Source organism: Pocillopora verrucosa, chromosome 2 (assembly GCF_036669915.1).
Source record: "Pocillopora verrucosa isolate sample1 chromosome 2, ASM3666991v2, whole genome shotgun sequence".
Classification (NCBI taxonomy): Eukaryota; Metazoa; Cnidaria; class Anthozoa; order Scleractinia; family Pocilloporidae; genus Pocillopora; species Pocillopora verrucosa.
The window spans coordinates 3,088,253-3,115,730 of NC_089313.1; the positions used below are offsets into that span (position 1 = coordinate 3,088,253).

Genomic DNA, 27,478 nt, shown 5'->3' on the forward strand with positions numbered 1-27,478 from the left:
TATACTATTCCTTGTATATTTCCTTTGATACTAATAAGGAGAATTCGGTTATCCATCAGAACTTCTTGAGTTTTCGATCAATTCCTTCGTTCTCGTGATCCTTATGACAGATTCAGTATTATTACTTTAGGGAGAAATTGGATGCTGTTCTCTCTATGGGTTTAATGGGTAAATCTTTTTAGGAGCTACTATGTTCACTACAACAACATCAACAACAGCAATAAAAAAGTGTATTGAAAGTTCAAGGGTAATAATTTTTTTTATCGTGAAAAGCGATATAGGCCTTTTCAACTGACCCTTCCAACTGTGCCCTTTGACGATATAAATTTTCAGGCTGCCAATTCCAAAGATGTATCTCTTTAATATTCTTATCAAGCCAAAAGTAATTTCCACAAAGACGAGATTTCTCCAGCTGATTTCAAATTCATATATCACATTTCAATGTTTTACTCCAATCATTACTATGTAACCTTACCCCATGCAATCAAGAACAGTCCAAGGCAATATACCACTTACAAAGCAAATTACTTTCACAATTCATTTCGTTCAAATTCAGTCCTAATAAGTCATTATTTACTACTTAACAACCAAGAGTGAGGTCGTTACGGGAAAATTTCAAACTGAGGCCTCGCCGTGTTGACCAAGAGATAGCGAGGTAATTTAAAACAATTAATTTAAAATAGTACCTTCGCTGCTCTTCTAAAACTTTACCTGTTTGTATCAAAATGAGTCTATTCTCTCTGGCTGTCAATCGGCCTTCATCGTTTTCATGCGCTCGGATTTTCAGACAGCGAAAATAACCGCCGTGGTACTTGTTTAACATTTTGCGCTTTTTCTAGTTTGCACAATCCATAACCGGCCCGAGGGCATTACCACTGTATAATGCCCTGCTCTGATCTCGCTCTTAACCAATCAGAGCGCGCGTTATATCGGCCATAAGCCTAAGCCATAAAATAATACTTAGTAAAATAGATCCTTTCAAGAGAGGAAATTGTGTTTTTAAACATGGAAAAGGAAAAATTTTTGTATGCTCCTTTGTTTGCGTTAGCCCCAGTATCCAGCGCGCTAACATTACGACAACGCGTCCCCCAGTGCAACCGTAGAAATTTCTTTAATTCTTTTAGATTTTAAATTATATTTGCTCACCTGTACAATACCATGCTAATTTTAATCTTGTTAGATTCCCAAAACAATACATTAAAATGTAATGGGGCTTGTGTAAAATTTCAAGCGCAGATTTAAATATTCAATTATTTGAAAATTTAGCCACTTTATGGAATAGTGATCTTAGGCCATTCCTCAGTCTCTTCCAACATTGTGTGTAGTTAGCGGTCGATCTATTCTGTAAATTTTCTCAGCGACGTTAAAGAACCCAGTGTATTGCACGTCATCGGGTGTGACGTCATAATGGTAATGCCCTCCTTCTCCATGATCACTGAAGCAGTGGAAGTGTTCAATGCGCAAGTCCAGACCCTGAACACAAAATGACAAGATTTTGAGAAAGTTCGCTACGGTAAGGAATTGTATCCTTCGTCCACACTAGCATTTTGGCAACGTCGCGTACATTAATCCTGTTAAGGTGATAAGGAACCTTTGGACACAGTTCTTGAAGCCCTGAACTGAATTGTTCTCTAGTTGGTTTTCAATCCGTTTAAATCTTCCATACTGTTTTCCATCCTGGTTTTAACAATGACCTGTTACGGCTTTTCCTTATCTGACAAATATTGGCAGTGTTCTTCACATAGAAATTAGCTTTAGGACGTTTTGCATGGCGCAAAAAAAATATATATTTTCAAAATGTCGTGAGGTATGATCTTTGAGGGCATTGACGAACTCATGCCAAATACTCAATAAACATAGCATAAAAATATTTCGAAAAACGAAGATTACTGATTAGGATTTCTCTTTATAATGACAACAAATTAAAGAAAAGAACACTCACAGGATCGTGACTTTCCAAGACTCCCACACAAACCAATGGGGCACTCATCTCATAGAATTTGAGCCAATTGTTCACATCTGCGTCTGTCTTGAGTGGAGTTTGGGAAAATCTGGGCTATTCAGACCAAAAAAAGACTTAAAATCAGTTATAGAATTTTTCAATAAAAACGTCTTAAGAAGTTTTTAAAAGTCTGAAATAAAATCTGCACTCAGATTTTAATATCGTCTGCCTATTGGTCGTTTATCTTAGGGGTCGATGAATTTTCAAGATCATCCTCAAAATTCCCTATTCTTTTGTTGTCATACAGGTATTTGAGAGTACTTTCTAAGTTGGAAACCCGCGATTTCGCTCCCTCGCCTGGTCACCCCAAGTTCCGTCACCCTGAAGTATTGTTATGAAGAATTAAGTTTTTTTTATGATTAGTAAGTCAGTTAGTCAGTCAGTTCAGAATGATTTTATCTTTCGTTTATATTTAGAAAGTATTTCATATATGAATTCGAATTCCGAAGTTATTTAGGTTTGAGCTGCCGTGGTTTCCTAATTATGACAGTCTTTTCTAACTTCCTGAAGTGGACGCGCAAGGAGGCGACGTTACCTATAACCACAAGGTGCACGCTTTCGACTGTCACCACTATCTGTCACCTAACAATAAACCTTTGTTCACTTCATAAAAATGCGCGAGTGATCACCGGGAAATTTAAGCACATTAAGAGTTCTTTTTTTCTCACTTTGTGGGCTGCTCTTGATTTTGACTTCTAAGACACCCATCCTTTTCCATCGCTTTCAAATAACCAGACCCTTGGAAAGTACTAGATTCTGATTGTGAGCTATCTCCGTTTGACCTTCAGTAAAAACAAATATTACCATAACCGTACCATAACATGAATCTTGGCCTTTCCTTTTTCGATTAAAAACACTCCACCCATTCCCACTGGTTGGTCTCCATAGCGACCAGCCAGGGTGTTTCGCATGCACGTGACAAAATTCTCATCTCCAGTCCTTTTGCTGGCACAAACTTTCAGAACCTAAAAGAAACAAACGTAAATCTCTATTTAAAGCGATGAAAGAAGTCTCTGCTAAAAGCATAAGCTATATTGTGTTTTGTAATTGATTTAGCAATTAGGATCTTTTTGCGAAAGTTGAAAAAAGTCACAAACTTTTCAAACCTTTCCTGGTTTTCCATCACTAACAAGAAAATTACCCAACAAATTAAACTCTCCACATTTGTAATCTTCCAGGACAAAGGATCCATTCTGAAACAAAAACACAATTCATATATCACATATTATTATCACAAAAAGTTGCTTTGGTGGTGCACACTTCTTGGAGATCACCTCTTTCCTCTCACTTTTTGAATGGGAGTTAGAAAAATCCACTTTCTTGCTTGTTACACCTACAAATAATAGAAACTTACCTCTTCATTCACTTTAGCAATTTTTGTTGCAATGATTCCCTTCTGTTCTGAGTTGGTGACCAAGTTTGCCATCATCTGGAAGACATTTATAACACATTTATAACACTAGTGAAACTTGTGGGCTGGGCAAGCTAAAAAGCTAAACCTCCAAGAACTTTATAATGATGATCATAAATCAGTGATAACCCATGTTTTTGATCAAAGCATTTCTATAATGATTAATGTCATTTGACTTACAATAACTACTTCTAATATTTTCTACATAAAACTTTGAAACCTTGTAGTACAAAAAATAAATTTGTCCCTCAAGAATTACTGTTAGACCATAAGATGAGAAACCGATGGTCTCTTAGGAAGCTACCAAAACAAACTTTCAAATTCAAAACAACAATATTTATTGTTCAGTATTTTGGAGAGAGAAAATTCCTCTCTTGGCATACACAACATCATTCCAAAAGTAAATCTCTTAAGTAATTAAGAATGCCTGTTTAAGTCCTCTCCATATCTAAGTCTTCCAGTAACTCATTTTCCATCTTTTTTTTTATATCCTTTTTTGGTTCTGTTCTTTATTAGATCTCCATTAGAATTTGAAGACTGGCCCACTTAAATCAGCACTAGCTATCTGTGGACCAAACTAACTGTAACTTTTATTTTAAGACTGAAATGAAGATTGTTGTTGTTGTCAATGTGTAATTCTATACGTGATCCCTTCAAACAGCAGTACAGTAATTCTAATTGTCACACTTGTTATATCTTTATACTGAATTACTCAAACCTGCCTGCTAACTTCAGAGAGTAACATGGGGGGAGGGGAAGGGGAAGGGGATACAAAGCAAAAGTGAGTGTTAGTTTCAAGAATGTGTTAGTAGATCAACCAATAATCCCTTAAATGATATTTTCTTTATTTTTATTACTTTTCTGCTTGATATTGTATCGATATTGTAAGGAGAAATTCTGTCTTGGTCACTCATGGGAGATAAAGGGTTAAGTGAACATTTGAGTTTTACCTCACAGTTCACTCCAACAAACTTGCTGCTTCCAGCTCCTGCACCAATAACAAATCCTCCTGGAAGATCTGAGCTTTTTGCTACATCATCAAAATCGTATAACTAAAAAACAGGAATAGTGTATTTAGCACATACTCCCCTTGGTCAGATCTCTTTACAGGCAACTAAGTACCAAATAATCTATGCTTCTTTGAATGATTCATGAATATTCAAATTTCATGAAGGCAACTGAGCAGTTTACCTTGGAGAGGTCTGGGAGAGGTATAAGGTAAGGCACTCCACCAACATCAGCAATTCTGACCCTGCCACAAATACCTTAATATAAAAAGTAATGTTTTCCATTGTAAAGTACTACTAATTAATGCCTCAATGTGTCACTAAGTTTTAAAAAGCTGTTAATAGTCATTCAGTCAATATTGTTTTGTATGGCAATTTAAGTTCACATCATACCAGGAGCAGCCAGTGTCCATGGTTTCTCTCTCAAATCTGGACAATCAACTACTTCAACTTCCACATTTGAAAAATTCTTGGATAAACCATCCTTGAGAACTAACAAAAAAGGATGGATTGTTAACAAAGGAAGATGAAATGCATAGAACTGACTGATAATAAACAGTTTTTTGTGATGAAAATGATGCATCTTTGGGTGGTGTTTACTAGGCACATAACAAGCTGCCTCTTAGATTGACTGCAATGTGGCTTATGTATTACTGAACTCAGTTGGCTTTGAGACCGTGAAAGGGGGAAAGGGGAAGGTTGGAGTCTAACTGCCTCTAATATAAAAAAAAACACCTATATATTGAGGTAAATGTTAAAATATTATTGCATGGAATGTTAACATGATGCCAAGACCGAGATTTATCCACTGGTATGAAATATTCTCCTCATAATGCCTTGCATGATTCATCTGCATGAATCAGAAAGATTTTTTCTTTGCCTGAATTATCCTCATTAACCACTTGTTATCAGAGTGAACAATAAGTAGTTTCTCTTCGCAATAAGGTGAAGCAGGTAATGGGAGTAAAATTAACATCAAGTTTGAAATATTTCTTGATTCAAAGCCAAATTCTCAGAGCTAAAATTGTATTAAATGCATGTCAGTCAGTTAGGAGAATTGTATTTGTGATCCTGGGAATGAAAGAGTAATCAAACCAATAGAGCCAAGTTAAAAGGTAACTTATCTTGAACCCTTTCGCTCTAGGCAGTGACCAAGACAGAAATTCTCCTTACAATATCAATACAATATCAAGCAGACTAGGGAAGAAAATAGAGAAAATATCAAATAGCGGATTATTACGTGATCTAATACCAAATTCTCTTAACTAACATCATAAAAACTGTATGGCTGACAGTAAGGAGAATTACTATCAATGGAGGTCTTGGTTGTGACAACTGGTTACAGGGGGCTTCGATCCCTAATTCACAGTTAAGGTCAGTGAATGAACGTGGAAAACGCAGGAATCTTTTACAGCCTTACTTTTTTTAAACCTTTAAAGAGAGGGTAATTGTTTCAAGGGTTGTTCGTCGCATAAATTAATAACCTTTGGGAAGTGACAGGTGGTATTTTAAAGACCTGTCCTCATAGTAAAAATACTCCGATCATATGAATATCATAACAGTCATACCTTGAGCCAACTCTTCTGATGGAGGCTGGAGAAGATCTCTGCTCTCTACGGGTAGATTTGAAGCCATCGAAAAAATATTTGCCACCGAGAAAAACTAGTACGGTGACACGTTTATCACAAGATTGAAGGATAAGTGAAAACTGTCAGGCGTTACTAATGTCTAGTACCCAGCCTTCCTTGAGTTTTACCGCTCAGAAATATGATATTCAGATATCGAGGAGTGACAGCGTCCGCCGGTTTATTTGAACTCGTATTAAATTTATGCGAAAAATGGCAGCGTTAGGCAAATTTTCAAGATTCGCAGCAGTTGCCTCGGCAGCGGTAACTTTTTCAGGAGCTTATATCTTGTTTAACGGGACCAGAAATCCCGCACATGCCAGTGGAGGGGGAACGCAATATAGCCCTCCTGACGAATACGAACACCGCCTTCTTTACAAACCGACGGGTTTTCGATGGGATTCCAACTGGGACATGTGCGAGAAAGGCACAAAGAGGCCTAGGAAGAGAGATGACGGTAGCATCGACGAGGAATCTAAAGAGCTCAAGCCCACAGCTGTACGCCATCTTGTCTTCATAAGGCACGGGCAGTATCACGAGGACGCCAAGAATGATGATGATAAAAGGCTGACGGACCTAGGAAGGTAGGAGATGAAGTAATGGGGAAACTAATTGTTAAAAATTGAAAATTAAGCCAATGAGCCATAAATGCGGATATTTACAGTCTGCAGTTGTCTTTACCCTCCCATCATTAAAATACCGCTGAGAACTGTTTATTTCCTTGTGTTGCTGTGGAATTCACGACTTAGCCCTTTATGCCCTAACATCAGTATGCATATTCTCCATACTGTTCTCTATACATTTCCCAAGGAGCTGACAAAGAGAATTTGTTTGATAATCAAGAATTTAGTTGGTGATCATTTCCTGTATTCTCCTGTTCTTGATGTTTTATTCAGTAGTGATATTGTAAGGAGAAATTAGATGCTAGTCACTTTGATGTTAGGGTGTAAAGGGGTTATTTCCACTATTATGTGTTAGTAGCTGCACCTAGAAAATAGTGATCACCGGTTGGAGTGAAGAACACACCAAGCTTCTCTTTCCCCTGATTTGCAAGCTGTGAGCATTTTGGATAACTTGGTAATCTTTAACTAGACTGTTAATCTTGAGAAAGTTAGTTGATTGATTAATTGTTACTTTTTCAGGCAGCAAGCAAACATTACTGGCCAGCGTCTTAAAGACCTGGACTTTAAATACACTAAATTGGTTTGTTCTACCTTAATACGAGCTGTGGAAACAGCTGATATCATTGCTAAATATCTGCCAGAGGTGCCAAGAGAGACATGTGGCTTTTTACGAGAGGGTTCTCCAGTTCCCCCTGATCCTGCGTCAAAAAACTGGAGACCAGACAAAACGGTCAGTGTGTCATGAAATCATAACAAGTTTCAACCCTTTAAACCTTTCAAGTGACTAGCATCCAATTTCTCCTTACAATATCACCCCTGAATCAAACATTAAAGTCACAAGAATATTAAGGGATGATCTCCAACTAAGGAAGCTCTTGATTAAAAAAAATTCTCCTTACTAGCATCCTCAGAAATGTATGGGAACAGTATGGAGAATGTACACACTGATATTAGGGTGTAAAGGGTTAAATAGCAAACAGCTTTTTTACTGACATCAGTAAACATGTCACCAAATTGTGGACTTTGCTACTAATTTAGTTACCAACATTTTTACTACTTGCAAGGTGACCAAAAAGGTTGCAGCTAGGAACGCTGGGCACATAAGTATTATGATGTCTTTCCCTAGAACACATCATTTTGATCTTGGCTTAGGCTCAGACATATCTCAGAATACAAAAATTTTTCATTAGACTACTAATCAGTGAGCCACTACATTCTGTACTGGGAAGAAAACAGTGATAATAACTTATTTATTAAATGATAAGTTACCGTTCTGTAGTGCCTGAATCTACAACAAGGATTTAACTATTTCTGTGGTATTTCCATTTTTGAACAGCAGTTTTTCCAAGATGGTCCTCGCATTGAGGCTGCCTTCAGGAAACACATCCACAGGGCAGATGTTGATCAAGTTGGAAACAGTGTTGAAATCTATGTGTGCCATGCCAATGTCATCAGATACTTTGTTTGCAGGTAAAGTGACACAGAAATCAAAATGTTTTAATATACAATGCCACCTAGATACATGTAGCAGGTAGTCAAACAGTGTCCTTCATTTTAAAACCTGTACACCCTAATGTCATTATGCATATTCTCCATACTGTTCTCTATACATTTCCTAAGGTGCTGACAAGGAGAATTTGTTTACTGATCAAAAGCTTCTTTCATTGGTGATCATTTCCTTTATTCTCATGACCTTAATATGTGATTGAGGGGTGATATTGTAAGGAGAAATTAGATGCTAGTCAGTCTTAGGGTTTAAAGGGTTTATAATACCTTTAAGTAATAGGGAAAAACAAACTAATGATTTATTATAACTTACCGTTTTTTCTGTTTTGTGTTGTTCATAAGGGTTCTTCAGTTTCCACCTGAGGGTTGGCTTCGTATGAGCATAGGGCACTGTGGAATAACTTGGGTGACTATAAGGCCCAATGGAAGGGTGAGCGTCAGAAGTATGGGCGACACAGGACACCTACCTCCCAATCAATTGTCATCATAGACACAGGATACTCAGGAAAGATACCTTCTCCTTAAGGACTGTGCCACAGATTTGTCCTTAAAATAGCAGCTAGGTGTTTAATTATTAGGAAAGAGTTAAAATAGTTGTTATAGAAGTAATCAAAGCTCCATGTTCATCTTTTTTCAAAGTCGCTGAATGGGGACCTAAAAAACATAAAATGTTTGCCAGTAAAAAAATTTAGTTGCCTAGAATGAAATGATAATCAACAGCTATATAATGACAAAGGACTTTTTGTGCAATACTACATGATATTCATTTCAAGCCATTAAGTCAAAGCAGTAGAGGCATAACATTGAGCCACATAACTTCTGAGTGCTAGTTACCATATTGACAACTTTCACAGTAAATTTAGCTGCCAATTGTTTTAATTATTATAACCAAAATGATCCAAACATGGAGCAATGATATGGGTAACTCAGGTTGTTACACATATAGTTTGTGTAAACAACAAAACTTTAAAGTGCATGGTTTCAATTTTCATTATCAAACATCAATTGCCTAAAGACACTTGAGTAGAGAGTACTTGTAAAGGTGTTCTTAAAATAGCTGTATTTCTTTAACAAAAGAACTACCATTTCTTTTGTTCAAAAGAAATTCCAAATTTAATGTAGAATTCTTAATCTTGCATTAAACTAGTTTGTTGAGAAGAATTCGCTCACATCCTTTGTAATATTTATTTTCGTACTTTATTTAAAATTAGTTTTTTATGTTGGAATGAATATTTTTCACTTTTTTCTAATTTAAATTTTGGAAGATTACTTTTTCCTCTTTTCCCTTTGTTTAAATATTGCGATGAATTTAAGTGTGCAAAAATAAATTTTCACCGACAAGTTCGTTGGTTTTATTTTATTTTTTGGCCATTTCCTAAGAGGATTTACGAATCAAGGGACTTGTATCTAAGGACGCTGTGACCAACAGTTAGTCAGCTGTTAGTCCAGTGACAGCTGTCCGAAAATGGACGGAACCACACGAAATTAAACTGAATCGTCCAAAATTTGACGGAAACTTTCGAAGTTGAACGGAACAAGTAGTCGGAACAATGCGAAGTTAGAATGAATTGTCCTTAATTAGACGGAACCATCCCGAGTGAGACGCATCTTCCGAAAAGGGACGAAACCGTTCGAAATCGGATGATATGTTTTGACTGAAGATTGGAAAATTGCCTGCTAAATGTCTAGTAGTGTTGACTGACTGTCTGCCATCTGTTGGCCAAATGTTTGCCCAAATGTTTTTGTATCAAGTGGTTTTTTTTCGCTTTTCTGTTCATTTTCGTTAAATCTTGCATTTTCATTCACATTACGTTTTTTAATCCTACGTACTCTTAAATTTTACATACACATACATACTTACATCTTTACATCTTGACATACAAATAATCGTTCTCTCTGTGGATCCTGTTTATCAATAGACCGGCAATAGTCGGTAACAATCGGGAGACAAACGACCAGCTTTTGAATAACATCGGTCAACATTCGCTAACTTTCGGCAAAATTGTCGGGGGTTGGTCGGGATTCGGTGTACACGTTGGCGTTGATGGCAATTCGATTCTCAGTAATGCTTTTTGGCTGAGTTGAACGACGAGGCATAGTATGAAAGTAAAATAAATGAATACGAAGAGAATGGATGAAGATCCAACCATGAAATTATTGCAATAGCGCAATAATCCAACATCAGCATTTAGACACCTTGTAGGCCGATTGTGGTATGCTGTTTTATGTACGCCGATTGTGGTAAGTATACTGTTTCGTGTACGCCGATAGTGGTAAGTGTGCTATTTTTATGAACGTTCTCATTGGTTCAGCATTCGTTGTATTTTTATATCACGAAAATATCGAAAAAAAAAACGTTGAATCATACAGTTTATCCTTATCAATTCGTAATTAAAAAGCCACGGTAAAAGGTGGAGAAGATTGTAGCTGGTTTTACCCTTTCAATCTCAAGGTCTCTTTAGTGATTCCCCTTTCCGTCTGCCATACAACAGTTGTTATGAATTTAGATCCAAAAGCTAGACATTGGATCCACTAATAATCTCCTAATTAATGTTTATCTCTATTCACATTACTTGTACACTTGATATTGTGTTGATTTCCAAAACTGGGAGCTGGTCATTATGTTGAAATTTTTTCAGGCGTTATTTTCACTACTGCACAAGTAGTGTTCATTACTGCGAAGATTGCTTTCATATTCACTTCTTTATCCGTAGTTTACATATTATTTTCATATATTCACAGTAATTTATTCTTTACCTCTCGGGTTTATTTGGAACCAACATAATGACCAGCTCCTAGTTGGCTCGTTAGCTCAGTTGGTAGAGCACTGCACTAGTATCGCAGAGGTCATGGGTTTAAATCCTGTACAGGTCTGAATTTTCTTCAGGTTTTATTTTCACTACTGCTCAAGTAGTGTTCATTGCTGCGAAGATCGCTTTCACATTCACATGTATTGATATTGTGAAAAGAAATTATATCTTGGTCACTCGTGATGTGAATTTAAAGTCTTGAACGTTAAACCCCACCCACATTCTCGGTGAGTACTTCAACCAGCCAAAGTTATCCTGTTTTCAATCACGGTGATTTAGGCCTCGAGAAACACAGCGAAATCACTAATAAATAATAAGTGGCTTTACTCGAAGAATGTTCGCAAAGTAGCTTGATCTTCTTTTTTCTTCATTTCAAAAATTTGAGATCTGAAAAAATCACCCGTGGCATCAACCTCTGAGTAATTAGAAAAGATCATTAGTCACTCTCTCTAATTGGACGGAAGGTAGCAAATGATAATAATTAGAGTTTCTAGTCAAACAAATTCATGTTGGTGTCAAAAATCTACAAGTGTGATTTTGGAAATATTTTTTGAAGAAATTACTATCGCTTTAAGATTTATTTCTGCTCAGAGGGCAGGTATTTTATAATTGATAGCGACCTTCAGCTACTGGATAAAAGTTTAATTTTGGAGACAACAACCGTTACTTTTGATTGAGGTAAAAATTAATTGTTTCGAAGGATATTTCTATGGCTCATGGTAGTTTTTACTTTCGCTTTGAGCGAAGAATGGTCAGCACCGTGCATAGGTGAGAAAATTGCTTGCATAATTTCCCTGAATTCTTTGGAATAATGGTAAAAACTTAGCAACTGTATATATTTCTCACTGAGTTTCCTTTAAATTGATAAGTGTTTGTAAAATATTCCTATTATAATTTACGTCCAAGACGCTTCTTTTTCAAAATCTTTTTAAGGCCAGTTGGATTTTCTGTAAGGAAGTTTGGATCAGCTAACAAGAAATAATTATACTCTGTGCTTCACTGGGAAATTCACGTGGTTATTTAGCATTGATTTGTGATAAATCTAAGTTTTTGCGCGCTGGCATGGAATTCAGCGTTGCGCGACTCTTTGCCGTTGCGTTACCTAAAAACAAACATGATGACAAAAAAGCACTTGAGAACGCTAGAAAATTTTCGAATTTGATTATCGGCGGGTTTCCGCAGTATTTTTGAGGCCATCATTTGCTTATGTAATAGGTAAATTTAGAATGAGCTTTTTTCGCTCAAATGGAGCAACACGCCACGCACTACTAGCGTTTTCATCGTACACGGAAAAATGTTATGCAAATTTTGTCTCAATCAAAAATTCTCTTGTGGGGTGAATCAGTTCTGTACGTTTGCTTGTTCATTTGAAAAGTTATAAGGCTTTTCATTGACTTTTGATGCCAACTACGGGACGGTTAAGCAAATTCAAACTGTCAGTAAGGCAGCTTTTACCAACAAACGTCACTCCAAAGCCACGTAAATATTAATAACGTAGACCTACAAATGGATGAAACTCCAAAGGAAACGAGCCGTGAATTTCCAATCGGCCCCGAGACGCAATTAACGATGGATTATGGTACGTAAAATGCGATAGGAAATGTTAACCGTTGTTATTGACGTCGGTTAAATATAAATGTTGTTAAAATGTACGTTCAATATCCCACTACAAGGAGTTAAGAACGCTTTAAAGTGGTATTTAGATATCTTAACAGTAAGCGCTCTATAATTTCATAAGTTGTAACCGCCATTGTGTAAACTTCAGCTTTCCTCGTTTTCACAGCGGTTTTTCAGGGCGTTGTAAAGTTTATTCATCTTAAGCCTAAATTTTTAAATGTTATGGTACTTTCTGCTTCGACGCACACAGAACCGATAGAAACGTGGTTTGGTTGACTGCACGTCAATTTTTGGTGAGAACGCTCATTAAAGGATGTTCACTGATTTATCGGAAGATAAAATCGCTCGTTAGCTGACTGTACCTAAATTACTCTTTGATAAAACGATTGTAAGATAACTGAAGGAGGAACGTTTAGCATAAATTTATTTTGAAAAAGCTTGTTAACGAGTAATTGCAATTTTCTTGTCACTTGATATTTTGCTTAAGTAAAATTTCCGCACAGCCCCTTACCACATTATGTATTCAGTTCTTGAACAGAGAAAACAATGACAAAAAAAATACATTGCCCTCGGGAAAACAGATTTGTTTTACAATAGTGTGAGGCTGTGCGGAAACTTTACCTTTGCTTAAGACGATGTTTATTCATTTTCTGGTAAATGTACCCTTCGTTTGCGATAGTTAAATTTTACCAAAAGAATGAATACGAAGAAAAAAAGAAACTTATCGCCTAAAAATGCTTGCTATTTGAAGTTTACAATAGACAAACCTGTTTACTTGTCGTCCATTCTTAAACATGGAATATTTAAAGATTAAGTGAATAAACAAACCGACGGTTAAGAACACCAATAAAAGCTTGCCAAAACAAACGAATTTAAAAACGAAACAACAAAAACATCGAAAAAAAGGAAAATACGAAAAACAAATATTTGAATTATTTCAGTAACGAAAAAGAACAGAGTCACGACGAATGGACTCAAGGAGGGAGGGAGGGAGGGTGGAATATTTTAGGGAAGAAGAGTGGGATGAGGGAGTGTAGAGTGAATGACAAGGTATACGTCGGATGAAGAGTTCCGAGGAAGGAGGGAGGGGAGGGAGCGTGGATGGAAGGAAGGAAAAGGCGAGGAAAGGAAGGGATGTAGGGAGAAGAGCGGGGAGTGGAAGGACCCTGGCAAGGTACTGGGGAATTAATTACACCAGCTCCACTACCTTTGTGAATTTAGTATGCGCATGCAGCCTTACCTGAGGAATAATGGAAAGGACATCGATCGTTTGTACAGCGGGCCAGGCCAGCCGAAGGCACAGACAGCAAGTGGCGATGTTTAAAACGTAAACTGAAATTCATTTTGAGTGCAACAACTCACAACTTATTTATCATGGAATCACAATTTTCAAAGGAACAGTTAAGCAGGTTGCTAAGATACTCGTCAAAGCTCTGTAGCATTTGAAATTTAAAACCCATTAAAGTTTCACTAGTATTCATTAGAGACCGAATATCATTACGATGACTTGTTTTTCTCGTTCAGTTGAAGATCCTGCCTCTAAGAAGTCGAACCTTTTAAAAAATCTACCAAGTCGTCAACTTTCGCGTTGGAAGCGCCACGCCAGAAAAAAAATGAAAGACAGGGTACATTCAAAAGAACACGCTTACGAAGCCGTGAATAGTGAAGACTCTGATTTATCTGATATGGAGGAGGAGGATGAGGCTACAATGTCGCGGAAAGGAAAATTTGAACAAACTGAACCTTTGACTGTGCGTCTTAAGAAGCTGAGGCAGAGAAGGTAGAGAAATAACTTGAAATAGAAACAATTACGGTTGAAATATAATTACAGAGAGCGCTATGTTTCTACGCTGTCAGAGGTCTTTTAGAAAGATTGTAAACCCTTGTTTTGATGTTCGCAAACCCCATGTAGGATTAAAAAATTTACTCGTTTATGAGTGAAGTTTATTTAGAGATTATGTAGACTAAAATGGTAGTTTCCCATCCGCTCTTGTTTTGTAGAAGTACCTTAGATGCAGATGGATCGCAAGGACTTTCCACTTGTACAGAGCTGCGACTTCGAATTTCTATGGTAAGTTGCTATTGCACACGTACTGTACCAAGTTGGAGAGGCAGCATTTATTCAGTGCAATTAAGCCTAGTCTGTTTAAATGTGTTTTCACATCCATCCCTTTTATGTAGAAGGACTCTAACTTATTATCATTTTTTGCCCTTTTTTACATAAATGCATTTATTTTTTCAATAAAAGGTAATGACTTTGTCATCCAAAATGCAATAGCTAGTGACACAACATGTTCTACTTAACACATGTGTGGAATATATTAACAAGAGTAACAGGAAATGTAATTACACACGATAGAATAGTGTTTTAGAACCATAACTAAGAGTTACTGTATAGTAAGATTTAGTATAGATTTACTGTATGGTAAGATTTACTGTATTTTCTTTCGGAGTTACTTTTGTCGTCACATTAATACACCTTATTCGATGGTTGAACATACAATACGAGCACATAGTTTGTGATAGTCTTTTCCCGAGCCCCGAAGGGGCCAGGTAAGGCAAGAGCAATGAGAAAAATTTCCGTTCCTATTATATTTTAAACTGTTGAATAAGGGATTTCTTATTCCACCATTATTTCACATTTTTGTATTTTGATTTAAGTTTGCGAATTACTTCAGTCTTACGGGTTATCTGTGCATCGTATTGCGAAAGACTAGAACAACGCGAACGAAACCATTTAGGGGATCCTTGTAACCGACCGAAAAATCTGTAGTGCTTAAAAATTCGTTTCTTTAAAAGGCAAGCGTAGAAAACGAAAATTAAAAAAAAATCAAAATTTGGATCTTTCTGTACGACTACTTTTTTGCTCTGTATTTTTGCCTCGTTTACAGTGAAATTCTGTGGCATATTTTGCGCGTTCTCAGTAACTTGCTTGGCATAGTAGCCGAATATTAATTTGCATTCTTACGTTTGCGTCAAAAACTATACACTTTGGGTAACTATTATTATTACTAGTTGGTTTATAAAACGCTCCTCGAAGGGAGAGAGTACGAGTCGTAAATCTTTTCTTGTAAGTCCTTTTGCCATCGTTTTTCTGATTATGATGAATGTCGATATTTTAAACCTGAAAACGTGTTGTCTGTTTGTTAGACGTTGAAACAAAGTTACGAAACCTGCAAGGAATTCATAAACTCTTATGAGTTATGGAGAGGACACTTCAAGGAAATAGAAGGTGTGTTTACCAGTCCATCTTCTTGCATCATCAAAAAGATTTCTGGACCTGCAAGACCATCACTTTAAGCATTAGTTTTTTTTTTTTTAGTTCTTTCCTAACAGAATATTTGAGATAGGGGAAATTGTAGGTGAAAAGGAGACGGTGCCATTTTTCGTAAAGGATTTAAGTCCAAAGCCATTTTGAATCGTATAAAAGAGAAAAAAAACAAAACAAAACAAAAAAAAGTTGTAATCCGAAACTAAATCTCCTGCAAAATTATATCCCACAAGGATACAATGACGGGTACAATACTGAATTTTATTAATTAAGAGGTTTTTTGTGTGTTATTTTACAGGATCATTCGGAAATGGTGTTCTATCATATTTCACATTTCTCAAGTGGCTCCTTTGGTTAAACATTTACGTCTTCATTCTTACCTTGTGTTTTGTGATCATTCCACAAGCCCTCAGCTCAGGAGAGGAACTCCCGTTGACAATGACTGCGCAGAACGCGTCTGCTTTTACTTCAAACTCCTCAAGTTCGTCCACGGTTGTTCCAGCTAATGTAACAGCATCTTCACTAGCAAGGAAGAAGAGGGAAGTTTTGCTCAACAAAAGCGAGGAAGAAGATAATGATCTAAAGTGTAATTTGTTGAAACCGTATAACTATTCCTCGTATACAAACAAGCCTTTTCCGCAGCTTCTGTCTGACTTCATTTCCGGCATCGTAAGTATAGGAGGGACTCCTTATTTAAAACAATGAGGAAGGCGCAATGGCCTCACGGTTTGTGCGCTAGACTCCGGGTCGAGACCTGGCTTCGGGCAAAACATCAACATTTACTTTCACAGTGACCCTCTCCACACAAGAGTACAAATGGGTGTTGGTGAATTGTTAGGGAAGCCTGATGAAATGTTGGGGGGTAACCTTGCGATGGATTAGCATCCCAGCTAGGGGGAGGTAGTGATAGTCCTGGTCGCTGCATGTTACATGCTATCCGGAATAAGCTCCGCCTGATTGGGGTACTGGGTTCTAGTGCAAACTTTGCCTTTTAACCTATTCTAAACAACAGAGCAATTGAATTTGTGTTCAAAGCAGCCATTTTGAATTAAAAACTCATTTTCACTAAGTAAGGATTCAAGAACAATTTAATTGCTCGTTGTAGTCGCTTATGTCCAGAAATGCACGCAGTAACGAAAATGGCTGATTTGGCGAAATTTCGTCAAACTGAGTGATTGTTCATGGATTTTACGATTTTAGCGAATTCTATTCCAATTCGTCCAAGCGTAATCAGCCAGGCGGAATTGAAGAGTTTTCGGCATTTTCGTTACTGCATGCATTTCTGAACATACTCGTTTTAGTAAGAAATTCGATGCATTTAAAACGATCCCTCGTACATATGAATTACAAACTTGCAAACACGTCTATTACTTGTATCCATATTAAAATTGCTCAAAGAGATTTTCTTTCTTTCCTCTGTAGGGATGGATAAACACAACGTACATGTTTTATGGAAGCTACTCTAATAACGTCTTGGTCATAGGAAGTAAAAAAACTTTCTACAACATGCCACTCGCTTATTTTGTGGTTGGCTGCGTTTGCTTTGCGGTGATTCTGCTCTCTATATTATGGAGGTAAGGGTTGGTTTAGTCTTGACCCTTTACGTCCCACATGAGAAGGCATATTCTCCATAATGGGCACCATACAATTTCTGAGGAACTGACAAGGAGAATTTGTTTAACAATCAAGAGCTTCTTTAGTTGGTGATCATTTCCTTTATTCTCATAACCTTGATGTGTGATTCAGGGGTGATATTGTAAGGAGAAATTAAATACTAGTCACTCTTAGGGGTCAAGGATGGATACTGTCAAAAGTTATTCAACTGGTCTACACCTTCCTTCTTGTTTGCTTATTTCTAAGTGAGCAGAGGTGGAAAAATTCATTTCCTTATCGCCTTTCAGAAGGGCGGAGTCACTTCAGTCGGCCGTCTCTCTGACGTTCATTTCCCTAACTAGCTCTGTATGTTAATCTATCAGCCGCCGTTGTGTCCTCATGAAACGGAAACGATGTATCTAATTGTGAACAGAAAGTTTACTCAATTAAGGCGGGTCCAAGGGTGTCGCTAGAGGAGAGAGGTCCTGGGATAGCCGTAATGACCCCTTTCCTTTGTAAGCCTTTTTTATGCAAACAACCTACAATATTCAGGGGGCGAAAACTAGTGAATACCTTCTCTTTGACACAGTGTGAACCTCCTCCCTCCCTTTAAAAAAAACCTGGCTAGGGTTCTCTGGTCTAAAGAGGGTTTACAAAGGAGAGTTTCCGGTATATGTTGTTTCTTGAGACAATTTAAGTAAAGGTTTAACCTTAAGAAAGCTGTTACTGCGTTTTATGTTTCCAGTGCTTCGCAGATATTTGAGGAGAGCTACGTGAAGGAAGGCATTAAATATTACCACACTTACTCTAATAAAGTGTTTGGTGGATGGGATATGTGTATTGAGGAGCAAGCTGCCGCAAAGCTCCAGATTATGAGATTCGTTAAAGACATCGAGGTGAGGCTTCCCTCTTAATCGCCGCTAATTCACCCTTTTATCAGGTTGTTTTCAGTTAAGTATTGTATAGCAAATGATAAAAGTGTATCAATATTGGAGGGCAATGAGAAATTCTTAGGCATAAGGCAAGCAATTATTGTCTGTGAATTGCGCATTGTTTGCCATAGTTGTGATTCGTGTGATACTTTAGTCGACTCGAAAACATAACATAATGAACGGTGTTCACAGGCATCGAGTATCCAGAGTTGAGCTGACTCTCGTTTATCCTTGTTTCTCGGTTCTCGGTCCTCGGTTCTCGATTCTCGATTCTCGTTTCTCGTTTTTTTTGTTTCTCGACTCTCCACCCTTCATTCTCGTTTATCGTTTTTCGTTTCTCGTTTCTCGTTTCTCACTTCTCACTTCTCGCTTCTCCATTCTCGACTCTCGATTACCGATTACCGATTACCGATTACCGATTCTCGATTACCGATTCTCGATTACCGATTCTCGATTACCGATTCTCGATTACCGATTCTCGATTACCGATTCTCGATTGCCGATTCTCGATTACCGATTCTCGATTACCGATTACCGATTCTCGATTACCGATTCCCGACACGCGACACGCGACACGCGACACGCGACACGCGACACGCGACACGCGACACGCGACACTCGACGATTGAATTAAGTACTTTATTTGTATTTGAGTCTACTCAAACTGAACAAACTTATTTTTCTTTTCCAAAAATTCACTTTGTTACGTCTTCACAATTTTTTTTCAGGCCAGTATAGCAGAAGACCTCAGACTTGCAACTTTGGCCAACAGAACTAAGAGGGAGAAATACAAATTGTACGCAATACGATTCATGGTGAATCTTATGGTGCTCGGACTCTCAGTTCTGTCAGCTTATTTGATTTTCATGGCTTCTCAGGTGTCTATAGAGGTAAGATGCGGTGTTTCACATTTTTTGCTGTGCGTGTTAGCAATATCCATAACAATATAGATCCGTGTTTTTTTGCGCCTCATGGGCTGATAATTTTTGAAAGCCAGTTGAGGCCGTGTTGCACTTGGCAAGTCTTTCGTTTTTTTCTCAATTTCTAGTGTTGCCGCTCCAATTTGCTTCTTAAATGTGATCGCACAGATTGTTTGGAAACACCCTGTAAGAAATATTTTATGGGCGGTAGGCAGCTGCTAGAGGACTTAGAGCGCTGCTTCAATTATGGGAGCTAAAAAGTCTTAATTCTTTTTATTGTCATGTTTGTTTCCTGTTATACTCATTAGCGAGAGTAGTCACAAATTTTTCACCTCTGTTATTTTGGTTACTTGGCACAGACTTCCCAAGATAATGCTAATATCAAGGCGTCGCTTATGACCGATTTCATACAGTTGGGGAAGAGTTACGCTTCACCAATCACCCTCTCCGCCTTGGGATTTATCGTTCCTTCTATCTTTTTCTTCTTCTCTGGCTTGGAGGATTGGAACCCACGAGTCCGAGTCAACGTGGACTTGGCTAGGTATGTGGTGCATGCGTCCCACAATGTTTGATAAATTTAAAACGAAAGCGGTAGTTATCGAAAAGGTAATTAATTACTCGATATAACATCTCCACTGTGATTCAAATATTTTTCAGAACGGTTCTCTTAAAGTTGGCCTCGGTCGCAGTTCTTCTTATCTCTTTGTATAACAGAATTAACAAGACCTGTATGTTGGTAGGTGACTGCACCATTCAGTTGTAAATTCCTTAAGGCAGTGTCCTGTCTGTCTATCTGTCCTTTTGTTCCTTTTGTCTCTTTGTGCGTGTACCTATCTGTTTGACTATCTGACTGTCCTCCTGTCTGCCCGTGTATCTTTCTGTCTGTCTCTGTCTTTCTGTCTATCTGTTTTTATATCTGTCCTCTGTCTCTCTATTTGGTTTGTGTATCTTTCTGTCTGTTTGTCACTCGAGGGGTGGCTTGTTTGGCTAACCTTTAACTTTTGCTCTTTTCTGTCCATTAGTGCTGGGAGAATGCCATTGCGGCAGAAATGTACAAGTTGGTGTGGACCGACTTTTTCGTCACACTGTTGGTTATAATTGCTGTTCAAACTCCTCGAAGGTGATGGAGCGTTTTTTCTTGAAAAATGATGCATATTTTAACCTAATAGTTAAGATGTGCTTTTGCAATTTGGATCTTGCTTTTAGTTCAGTTTATTTTCCCCATGTTTGCCCCCCACCAGTGATCAAGACAGAATTTCTCCTCATAACATCCATACAATATCAAGCGGACAGGCGATGAGAATTAAGAGAGATATCACTGTTGGGATTTTTAGTTGATCCATGTCAAATTCCCCAAACAAACGTCATAAGATTTGTATGGCAGATAGTAAGGAGAATTTCTCATGAGATCTTAAGAATGAAAAAGTGAAAGGTTTGTTTTCTAGTCCGCTTAACTTCGGTTAGTTTTTCCTCAGGTTATTTGCTGATCACGTTAGTTTAGGATGTGACATGGGCAGAAAAGTTGGCCGCCCTGAGTTTTTTCTTCCAGTTAACGTGCTTGAACTTGTTTATAGTCAGGCTCTAATATGGTGAGTGTTAAAAACAGTTTGTGGTGTCAAAATTGAGCAAAATGTCGACAGCCTTGATTTAACATTGAACGCTGTCTGTTGCAGTAAGTGTTCAGAATTATTTTAGAGTTACATTTTTTGGTAGGATTGGTACGTGGTACAGTCCATTTCTGCCTCTCATGGCCATCATAAAGCTACCAATTACTTTCTACGCCAAAAAGGTAAGATGGCAGACAATTTTATCCTCTTTACCGTAGCCTCTCCTAGGCGTTCAGTTTATAGAACGTAGAGCACAATATTAAACGGCGCGACATTAGTGGGGAATCGAAAATAGGGGAAGGTCTGGGTCGAGTCGGGAAATGAACTTTACGTTTGCGACCCTAACCTCCCTCCGCCGCTGCTATTCCGCCATAGTCTCGTACCCAGATCTTTCACAGCCAAGCGGTTATAAGATACAGTTTCAAAGTAGGATCTGGGTACGAGATTAATTACGTCATTTACTATAACCGCTCTCCGTTTTACTAACTTCACGCCTGGAACAAGCTTTCTTAATTATAAACTAGAATCTTTAAGACTACACTCAGGTGTGTCTTTCGTGTTTTAGTCAATCAGATGTATGATATTACGACGTGATGACTAATTCAGTCCTCGATTCCAGGATCGCCGGGAGGGAAGCCCCCTTTGGCACACCCTCAGAAGACTATGGGACCGATTCTTCAGCGTTCACTTTGGTACACGATAAGGGAGGGGGATCTCTGTTTATGGAATCACCTCTTTGTGTTATCCCCTGATCCTACTGAGCATGCTATGGATGTGACTGTAGTAGTATAGGTAGTATAACTGGGGGAAAAAACTGGGCGGGAAAACGGGGTTCATTAGTCTAGGCTGACCTGGCATATCACAAAATTCTAAATAAGGGTTTAGACGCCCCTGTCAGATACCTTGATCAATAATCAAGTGAAAAATTCTGCAGTTCCGAGAGATTACCGGACTTAGCGCACGCACCCTAGGCGAAACGAACCATTTCGAGATGGTTTTAAACAGCTAGTCTCTATTTCTTTCAGGCAACTGTGTTTTATAATTGTAGAGCAGCGGAGAAGGCCTACCGTGCTGGGAGATCAAACTATTTTTTCATGATTCTGTTGCTCGGGACTTTCCTTCTTTGCCTGGCTGCTGTGGCTTATGGAGTTACCCAGTAAGAAGCTAAACATGGTAGAATCAAATATGAAAGTGAAATGAAGTAGCTCTTTATTTGTAGAAATTCGTGTTTTGGCCAAGGTGGACGGATTGACCGAAAATTGTTGCAGCAGGTGATCAGGAAATTTCAATGCACTGGTATTTTTCCACCTCAAAAAATTGCCAACCCTTTTCGGATTTAAGTCTACTGCAATTTTTACTAACACAACGCTTCACTCAAAATACGGCTCTTTTGATAAAGGAATGAGAAGTCGTTAGCAATTGTTAACGGGATGTATATATCTGTTTAGGTTATCCATTCTATGGACGTTTCGATTTTTTTCGCATTGTTTACGTGAGAGCGGTTGCTTGTCGTGTTTTCCTAAAATTTCGAGCGGGAAATTGGCACGCGGCCGGTCAAAACGGATCTTTCTTTCTGCGCATGCCCTACGTTTGACCGCTGTGTTTTCGATTCATGGCACAAAGGCGACGATACGCAGTGCCATTTCATTGTCCTTTCATTAACATCGGTTTTCCTTTCATCCTTTTGCACTGATTATCATCCAGAGGTACTAAAATTTCTCTTGTGTGATTTCCATTCCAGAATTCGTCCGTCAGAATTGTATGGCCATTTAGGTAAGTTTGCAGTTGTTTTTGTCGGCAGAGCGGCTACGACTAATAGGCCATTTAACAATTATGTACCTAGTTGCCAAGCCTTTATTTGGATTGAGGCTGAGTCAACCTTGTTTGTGATGAAGACCAGTATCTATTTAGCGTGATAACAAAGCAATTTACATTTGAAAAGCAGCAAGGTTTGTGTCATGACGAGGTCACCTTGGCATCATTCCTGTTCAAAGGCTTGGCAACCAAGTATACAACTGTAAAATGAGTTATTGCAGAAACTTTAAACGACTGACAATTTTTTTAATGAATTTTCAGTGGATTCAATGAAGTTTATGACATCATTCCTTGGACTGTGTCCATTCTTCCTACTGGATTTCGTGACACCTTTCAATTCTCGGCTCGCCTGTCTTTCTTGTTGTTCTTGGGGTCATCATTTGGTAAGAGCTGGTGACTTTGGTTTTATAGTGTGTTTCAAGCACTTTTTAGTTTTTGAATCCCACCTTAAAATAGATTTTAGGATGCTGATTCTAACAACTGACTCCGCTTTAAACGAAGTCTGCTCCTTCGAACATTATATTTTTATAACGTCTTTATTTGGCAGCCGAATTTTCCAGGCAGTTAGTATATCCTTATGTACTGCTGATAAATAGCTTTTTTATTTTTCAGTCTCAGTTTATACTTCTTCTATGCCATAGCAAAGGTTTACCGAAGAATGATAAGTGGTCTTCGAGAAGAACTTTCCATGGTAATATGTCTCTTCTACTACTGAGGCGCTTACTTCTCCATCTCGCTAAGAAGAGTTAAGATTCCTTAGGATTGTGATACTGAGTAGAAAACCTGATGTTTCAATTATGTAGACACTGTATGTGAACCTCTTCTACAGTTGAAAACTCTTCGATAGCAGAAGGTGAAATAAGGCTCTAATTTAAGGGAAGTTTCGATGAAATTTTTACAAATGTCTTGCTTGGTTTAATGGAGTATTTTGCAGAAATGCTATTTAAATTTTCGGGAAAAATCCGTTTTCGAACATCATGCTATCACTTACTATGCAGAGTAACGGCTTCAATTAGAATTTTAGGCTGCAAAACAGTTCTCACTGGTACGAAACCATAAGTTACAAGGTGATGTCTATTTCAAAGGAACACAGTTCTATTTTTATGTAGGAATGTTCATTTCAGTTGAAATTCGTATGCTAAAGATTTTTATTACTCTATCCTCAAGGAATCCAGAGATAAGAAGTATCTTCTACAGCTGTTCGCGAGTCAATCGGAAGAGAAGAGCTGAAGAACAGTGATGACATCGTTTCAACGTCGTGACGTCATTTTCCAGAAGATTGGACGCATAAAACTTAATGCGCAGATCACATTTGCAATATTTTTGTAATTCTTAGGTGAAAGGAATGGTTGTAGTTTCTTTTTTTTTCGCCGAAGCAACTGGAAAATAGCACAAGGGAACTTTCTAAGTCCTTGTAAATTCCGTAAGGAAAACAGGGACGTGGCGGGGAGCGTGGGGGGAGGATTTGGGACGGTTATGAAATTATGCAGGTTCTTGCACCCCACTCAGAACTTAAAAGGCATGGTTTGTAATGAGACACCTCAATTTCAGGTGTAACTATAATCAGTTTTTGAGCCGCTAAGATAAATGTATTTTGGAATAAAATAGGTTGTTACTGTCTATAGATATTCTAACTGCGAATATTTTTTAGTCGTAAAAAGTTGCGAATTACACCAAATTATTCCCAAAATGTCAACAAAAAAAAAAATTATCCCGTCTTGGCCACAGATGATACAGTTCCCTCTGTACCTGATCTTTCCTCATTTACTTGCTATCCTAGGTGGATTCAGATTGATGCTCCTTCGAAATATTTCGATAAACATATTCAAGAGTTATCGATGGTTAATGGTTGAATTTCCTGTTAACTTTTATTCCTATTTTAATCGCTCTCCTGTCTAGAGGTAACAGTGCTGGTTTGAAATTTAAATTTTTGTTAATATTTAATTAACCCCAAAAGTAAAGGGTTACCACCTAAAGATTTCAGTTGTGAATGGTGTTTGAATCAATGAGATTGTTACCCTGAACACAGGTGAAAATAGTTGTACATATTAATGAAAAGTTTGCTGATGTTGATTCCTGAGAGTGATAGCAGCTTAAGGGAAGTAAAGTGGTCATTCGTCCTTTTCATGAGTTCGTTTTAAAGGCACCATAGTGATTTGCAAGATGTTATTTCCGACTTGCCATCTAGTTTATATCTCCATTTCTTAACCCTGTTGCACAAACTACCTCTTATTACGCTTTCCTCTTAATCAATACTAACTCGGATCGTTCCGAATTTTGGACCCAAGAAAGGATTAGCAATCTTCGTACAGCACACGAACTTGATACAAACTATCGGAGAGCACGGATCGTCGTAATTCTCGTAGCCAGCCCGAATCTCATCCCGGAGCCAGTTCGTTAACCGATTAAAGTCGTCCGGACTGAAAAAGAGTGTACAACCAAAGCAATTGCTCCGGGTCTATTGGTGTGTCATGCGCCCTCAATACCTCGTGTAAAAGTTCCGATCTGTTTCCGAAGCCATCGAGGAGCACGATGGAGGCTGATGCATCCTTATGGATGTAACCATTTCTTTCGAACCCACCTTTTTCCAGAACCCCATCCTTGCCGAACAACTGGAACATGACATGGCATGTATCTGTTGACCGGAAAGTTAATGGTGGCTGTACTGAAAGTGGGAGCTATCGTCGGCTCTGGGATCTTGTCACGTTTCAGATCGGCTTCATCTATGGATTGTTGTTGGAAGTCTTCATGTGCTGTGGAGTTTTTAATGATTTGTGACGACTGGTTGCTGGTAAAAGTTCAACAAAACTGGAAAAGAGGAAAAGGCTCTGAATGGTCACAGTTGTTTTAGGAAAATTTACTTTTTCTAGAGAACGGTCATTATTTTTCGCGACGATGATCGCCCTTCCGTTCCCCCTGAAAACCATGTGTTGCGCGCCCCCTCCCCCCCTTCCGAAAAAATTATTCTCCGACTCCCCGCCCGGTCGATAAATATTTTTGCTGGACAAGATGAAATTTAGCCTTATTTCGGTTTCTTCGTATTCTTTGTTGGAAATAGCATGGGTTCTGATTAGAAAACAAATGCTTCGAGTCAACAAAGCGTTTGTCGAAATCAAAAGTGATATTTAGTCCATTTATCGTTACTTGTTATCAAACAGAGAAAAGAGTTGCCGACTTCAGTTTTGCAAAAGATTATACTTCGGAAAAAAAAGCAATAGGAAAATAATTAGTTTGAAGTCCCGTAATCGACACCTTTTCTTTCCATTTCCTAAAGAAATTGTGGTAAAGATATAACCAAATGTTTTCGGCACACTCTCTTCCGATATCCTGTTTTTTTTTAATCTGATCTGTGATTTCCAAGCATACGAGAAAGGGCACCACTCATTCGATTTTGAAAGACAGGCAATGATCATGTATTGATACTGTGAAATCAGTTTCCGTCACCGTAATTTTAAGCTTGTAGCATTAAAGTCAACTGTTATCGACGACTACTGAAGCTTTAGGAAAAAGGTAAGCGTGAATATAAGTTATTTCAACCAAAATAAATACTTTTAAATCAGTGCTATAAAAAGAGTTGCTAAGGTGTTATTATTTCTGGGCTATTTTATGCCTGTTTTCATGCTCTGATGCAGCAATTGCGACTCATCCAGGTTGACCTGCATTCGCTTAATTGAGAGCAACTGAAGAAGAACATTCCATGGTCTATACATTTCTCAGTAAAAGGCAGTGTCTGCTCACTTGAATGTAATCGCAAAGGACAATTGATTCATTAACTTACATCTGAAAGTGTTCTTCGCTGTTTCGCTGGCAGAATATACTTGTTGCGGATAAAATAGCGCAATTCCCATTGCGATGAGATAAAGGCCGATTTTTCCATTGCTTTCGGTCAGAAAGGGAAAGATAACTTTTCAAGCCGTACTTTCTGAGGTACGCTCAAGTTGAGGGCAAATTTGAGTTTCCTTGGAAACAGACATCCTCTTGTGAGAATTTCACTGTCAATTTTCTTTGTGTTGTGCACACAAATGTCAGATTTTTTTTGTTGTGTTATTTTTGGATGATTTTTTAATAAAAGACTTTTCGAAAACACTTGGAAAAGTGAGAAAATAATTTTTGATAACTTTTAATCCATAAATTCCGTGAATGATACATCATAAGTCTAAAATGACCTGTACAGCCGGAGACATTTTTTCATGACATGGGAGCGATTGTGGAATGCTCCATGACTTATGCAAAGATAAGTCATTCTTTCTCTTCAGCTTTTAAAAGGACCTAATTGTTTACCTACACGGTTAGAAAAATGCATAACTATATACCTGAATAAACACTTCTTCTATTTTACAAAATTTGATTTATGTTTATGTTGCATAACACGTACTATTTTGATTTAAATAATTTTCAATGTGCATGTTCGATAAGCACTTGGCCTTCCCTGTTCTCGAGCTTAAGAGAGTGTTCTTGTCTCAACTCTTCAAATTTGGCAGTGATTTGATATTGTAAGTTTTTCTTCAACAAGCATCTTTATGTCTATAATGTCACAATTTTGTTTAGTTTAAAGAGAGTTAATTGTGCCATGTGTATGTTGATATAGACACGGTACTTTTAAATCAGCAGTTCAGAACAAACAATTGCAATAATTTTAAACTTACGAACTCTTTCACCTGCTTACGGAGCTCCGTATTTTTTTGGACAGACGCGCGACATAACTAAAAAAAAAAAAAAATTATTTTTAATTTTGAAAA

At 37.9% G+C, this 27,478-nt stretch overlaps 2 protein-coding genes and 2 pseudogenes across 3 annotated transcripts; 2 read left to right on the top strand and 2 right to left on the bottom strand.

Moving 5' to 3' along the window:
* Nucleotides 1-341: 341 nt before the first annotated feature.
* LOC131770405 (ester hydrolase C11orf54 homolog) lies at nt 342-6,147 on the bottom strand. The gene is made up of 9 exons (XM_059086111.2): nt 5,989-6,147; nt 4,814-4,912; nt 4,605-4,678; nt 4,364-4,465; nt 3,357-3,431; nt 3,109-3,195; nt 2,818-2,967; nt 1,943-2,056; nt 342-1,473 (listed from the first exon to the last, which is right to left on the bottom strand). The coding sequence occupies exons 1-9, from the start codon at nt 6,053-6,055 to the stop codon at nt 1,300-1,302; spliced, it is 942 nt and encodes a 313-aa protein (XP_058942094.2). The 5' UTR covers nt 6,056-6,147; the 3' UTR covers nt 342-1,299.
* Nucleotides 6,148-6,180: 33 nt separating this feature from the next.
* LOC131770409 (serine/threonine-protein phosphatase PGAM5, mitochondrial) lies at nt 6,181-9,504 on the top strand. 2 transcript variants are annotated; one of them, XM_059086116.2, is made up of 4 exons: nt 6,181-6,629; nt 7,188-7,398; nt 8,005-8,138; nt 8,517-9,504. In XM_059086116.2, the coding sequence occupies exons 1-4, from the start codon at nt 6,250-6,252 to the stop codon at nt 8,662-8,664; spliced, it is 873 nt and encodes a 290-aa protein (XP_058942099.2). In that variant the 5' UTR covers nt 6,181-6,249; the 3' UTR covers nt 8,665-9,504. The 2 variants fall into 2 exon arrangements, with proteins under 2 accessions (XP_058942099.2, XP_058942100.2); XM_059086117.2 differs by having other exon boundaries at nt 8,008-8,138.
* Nucleotides 9,505-12,287: 2,783 nt separating this feature from the next.
* On the top strand, nt 12,288-24,636 carry LOC131770420 (transmembrane channel-like protein 7; annotated as a pseudogene).
* Nucleotides 24,637-24,688: 52 nt separating this feature from the next.
* Nucleotides 24,689-26,657, bottom strand: LOC131770421 (uncharacterized; annotated as a pseudogene).
* Nucleotides 26,658-27,478: the final 821 nt, after the last annotated feature.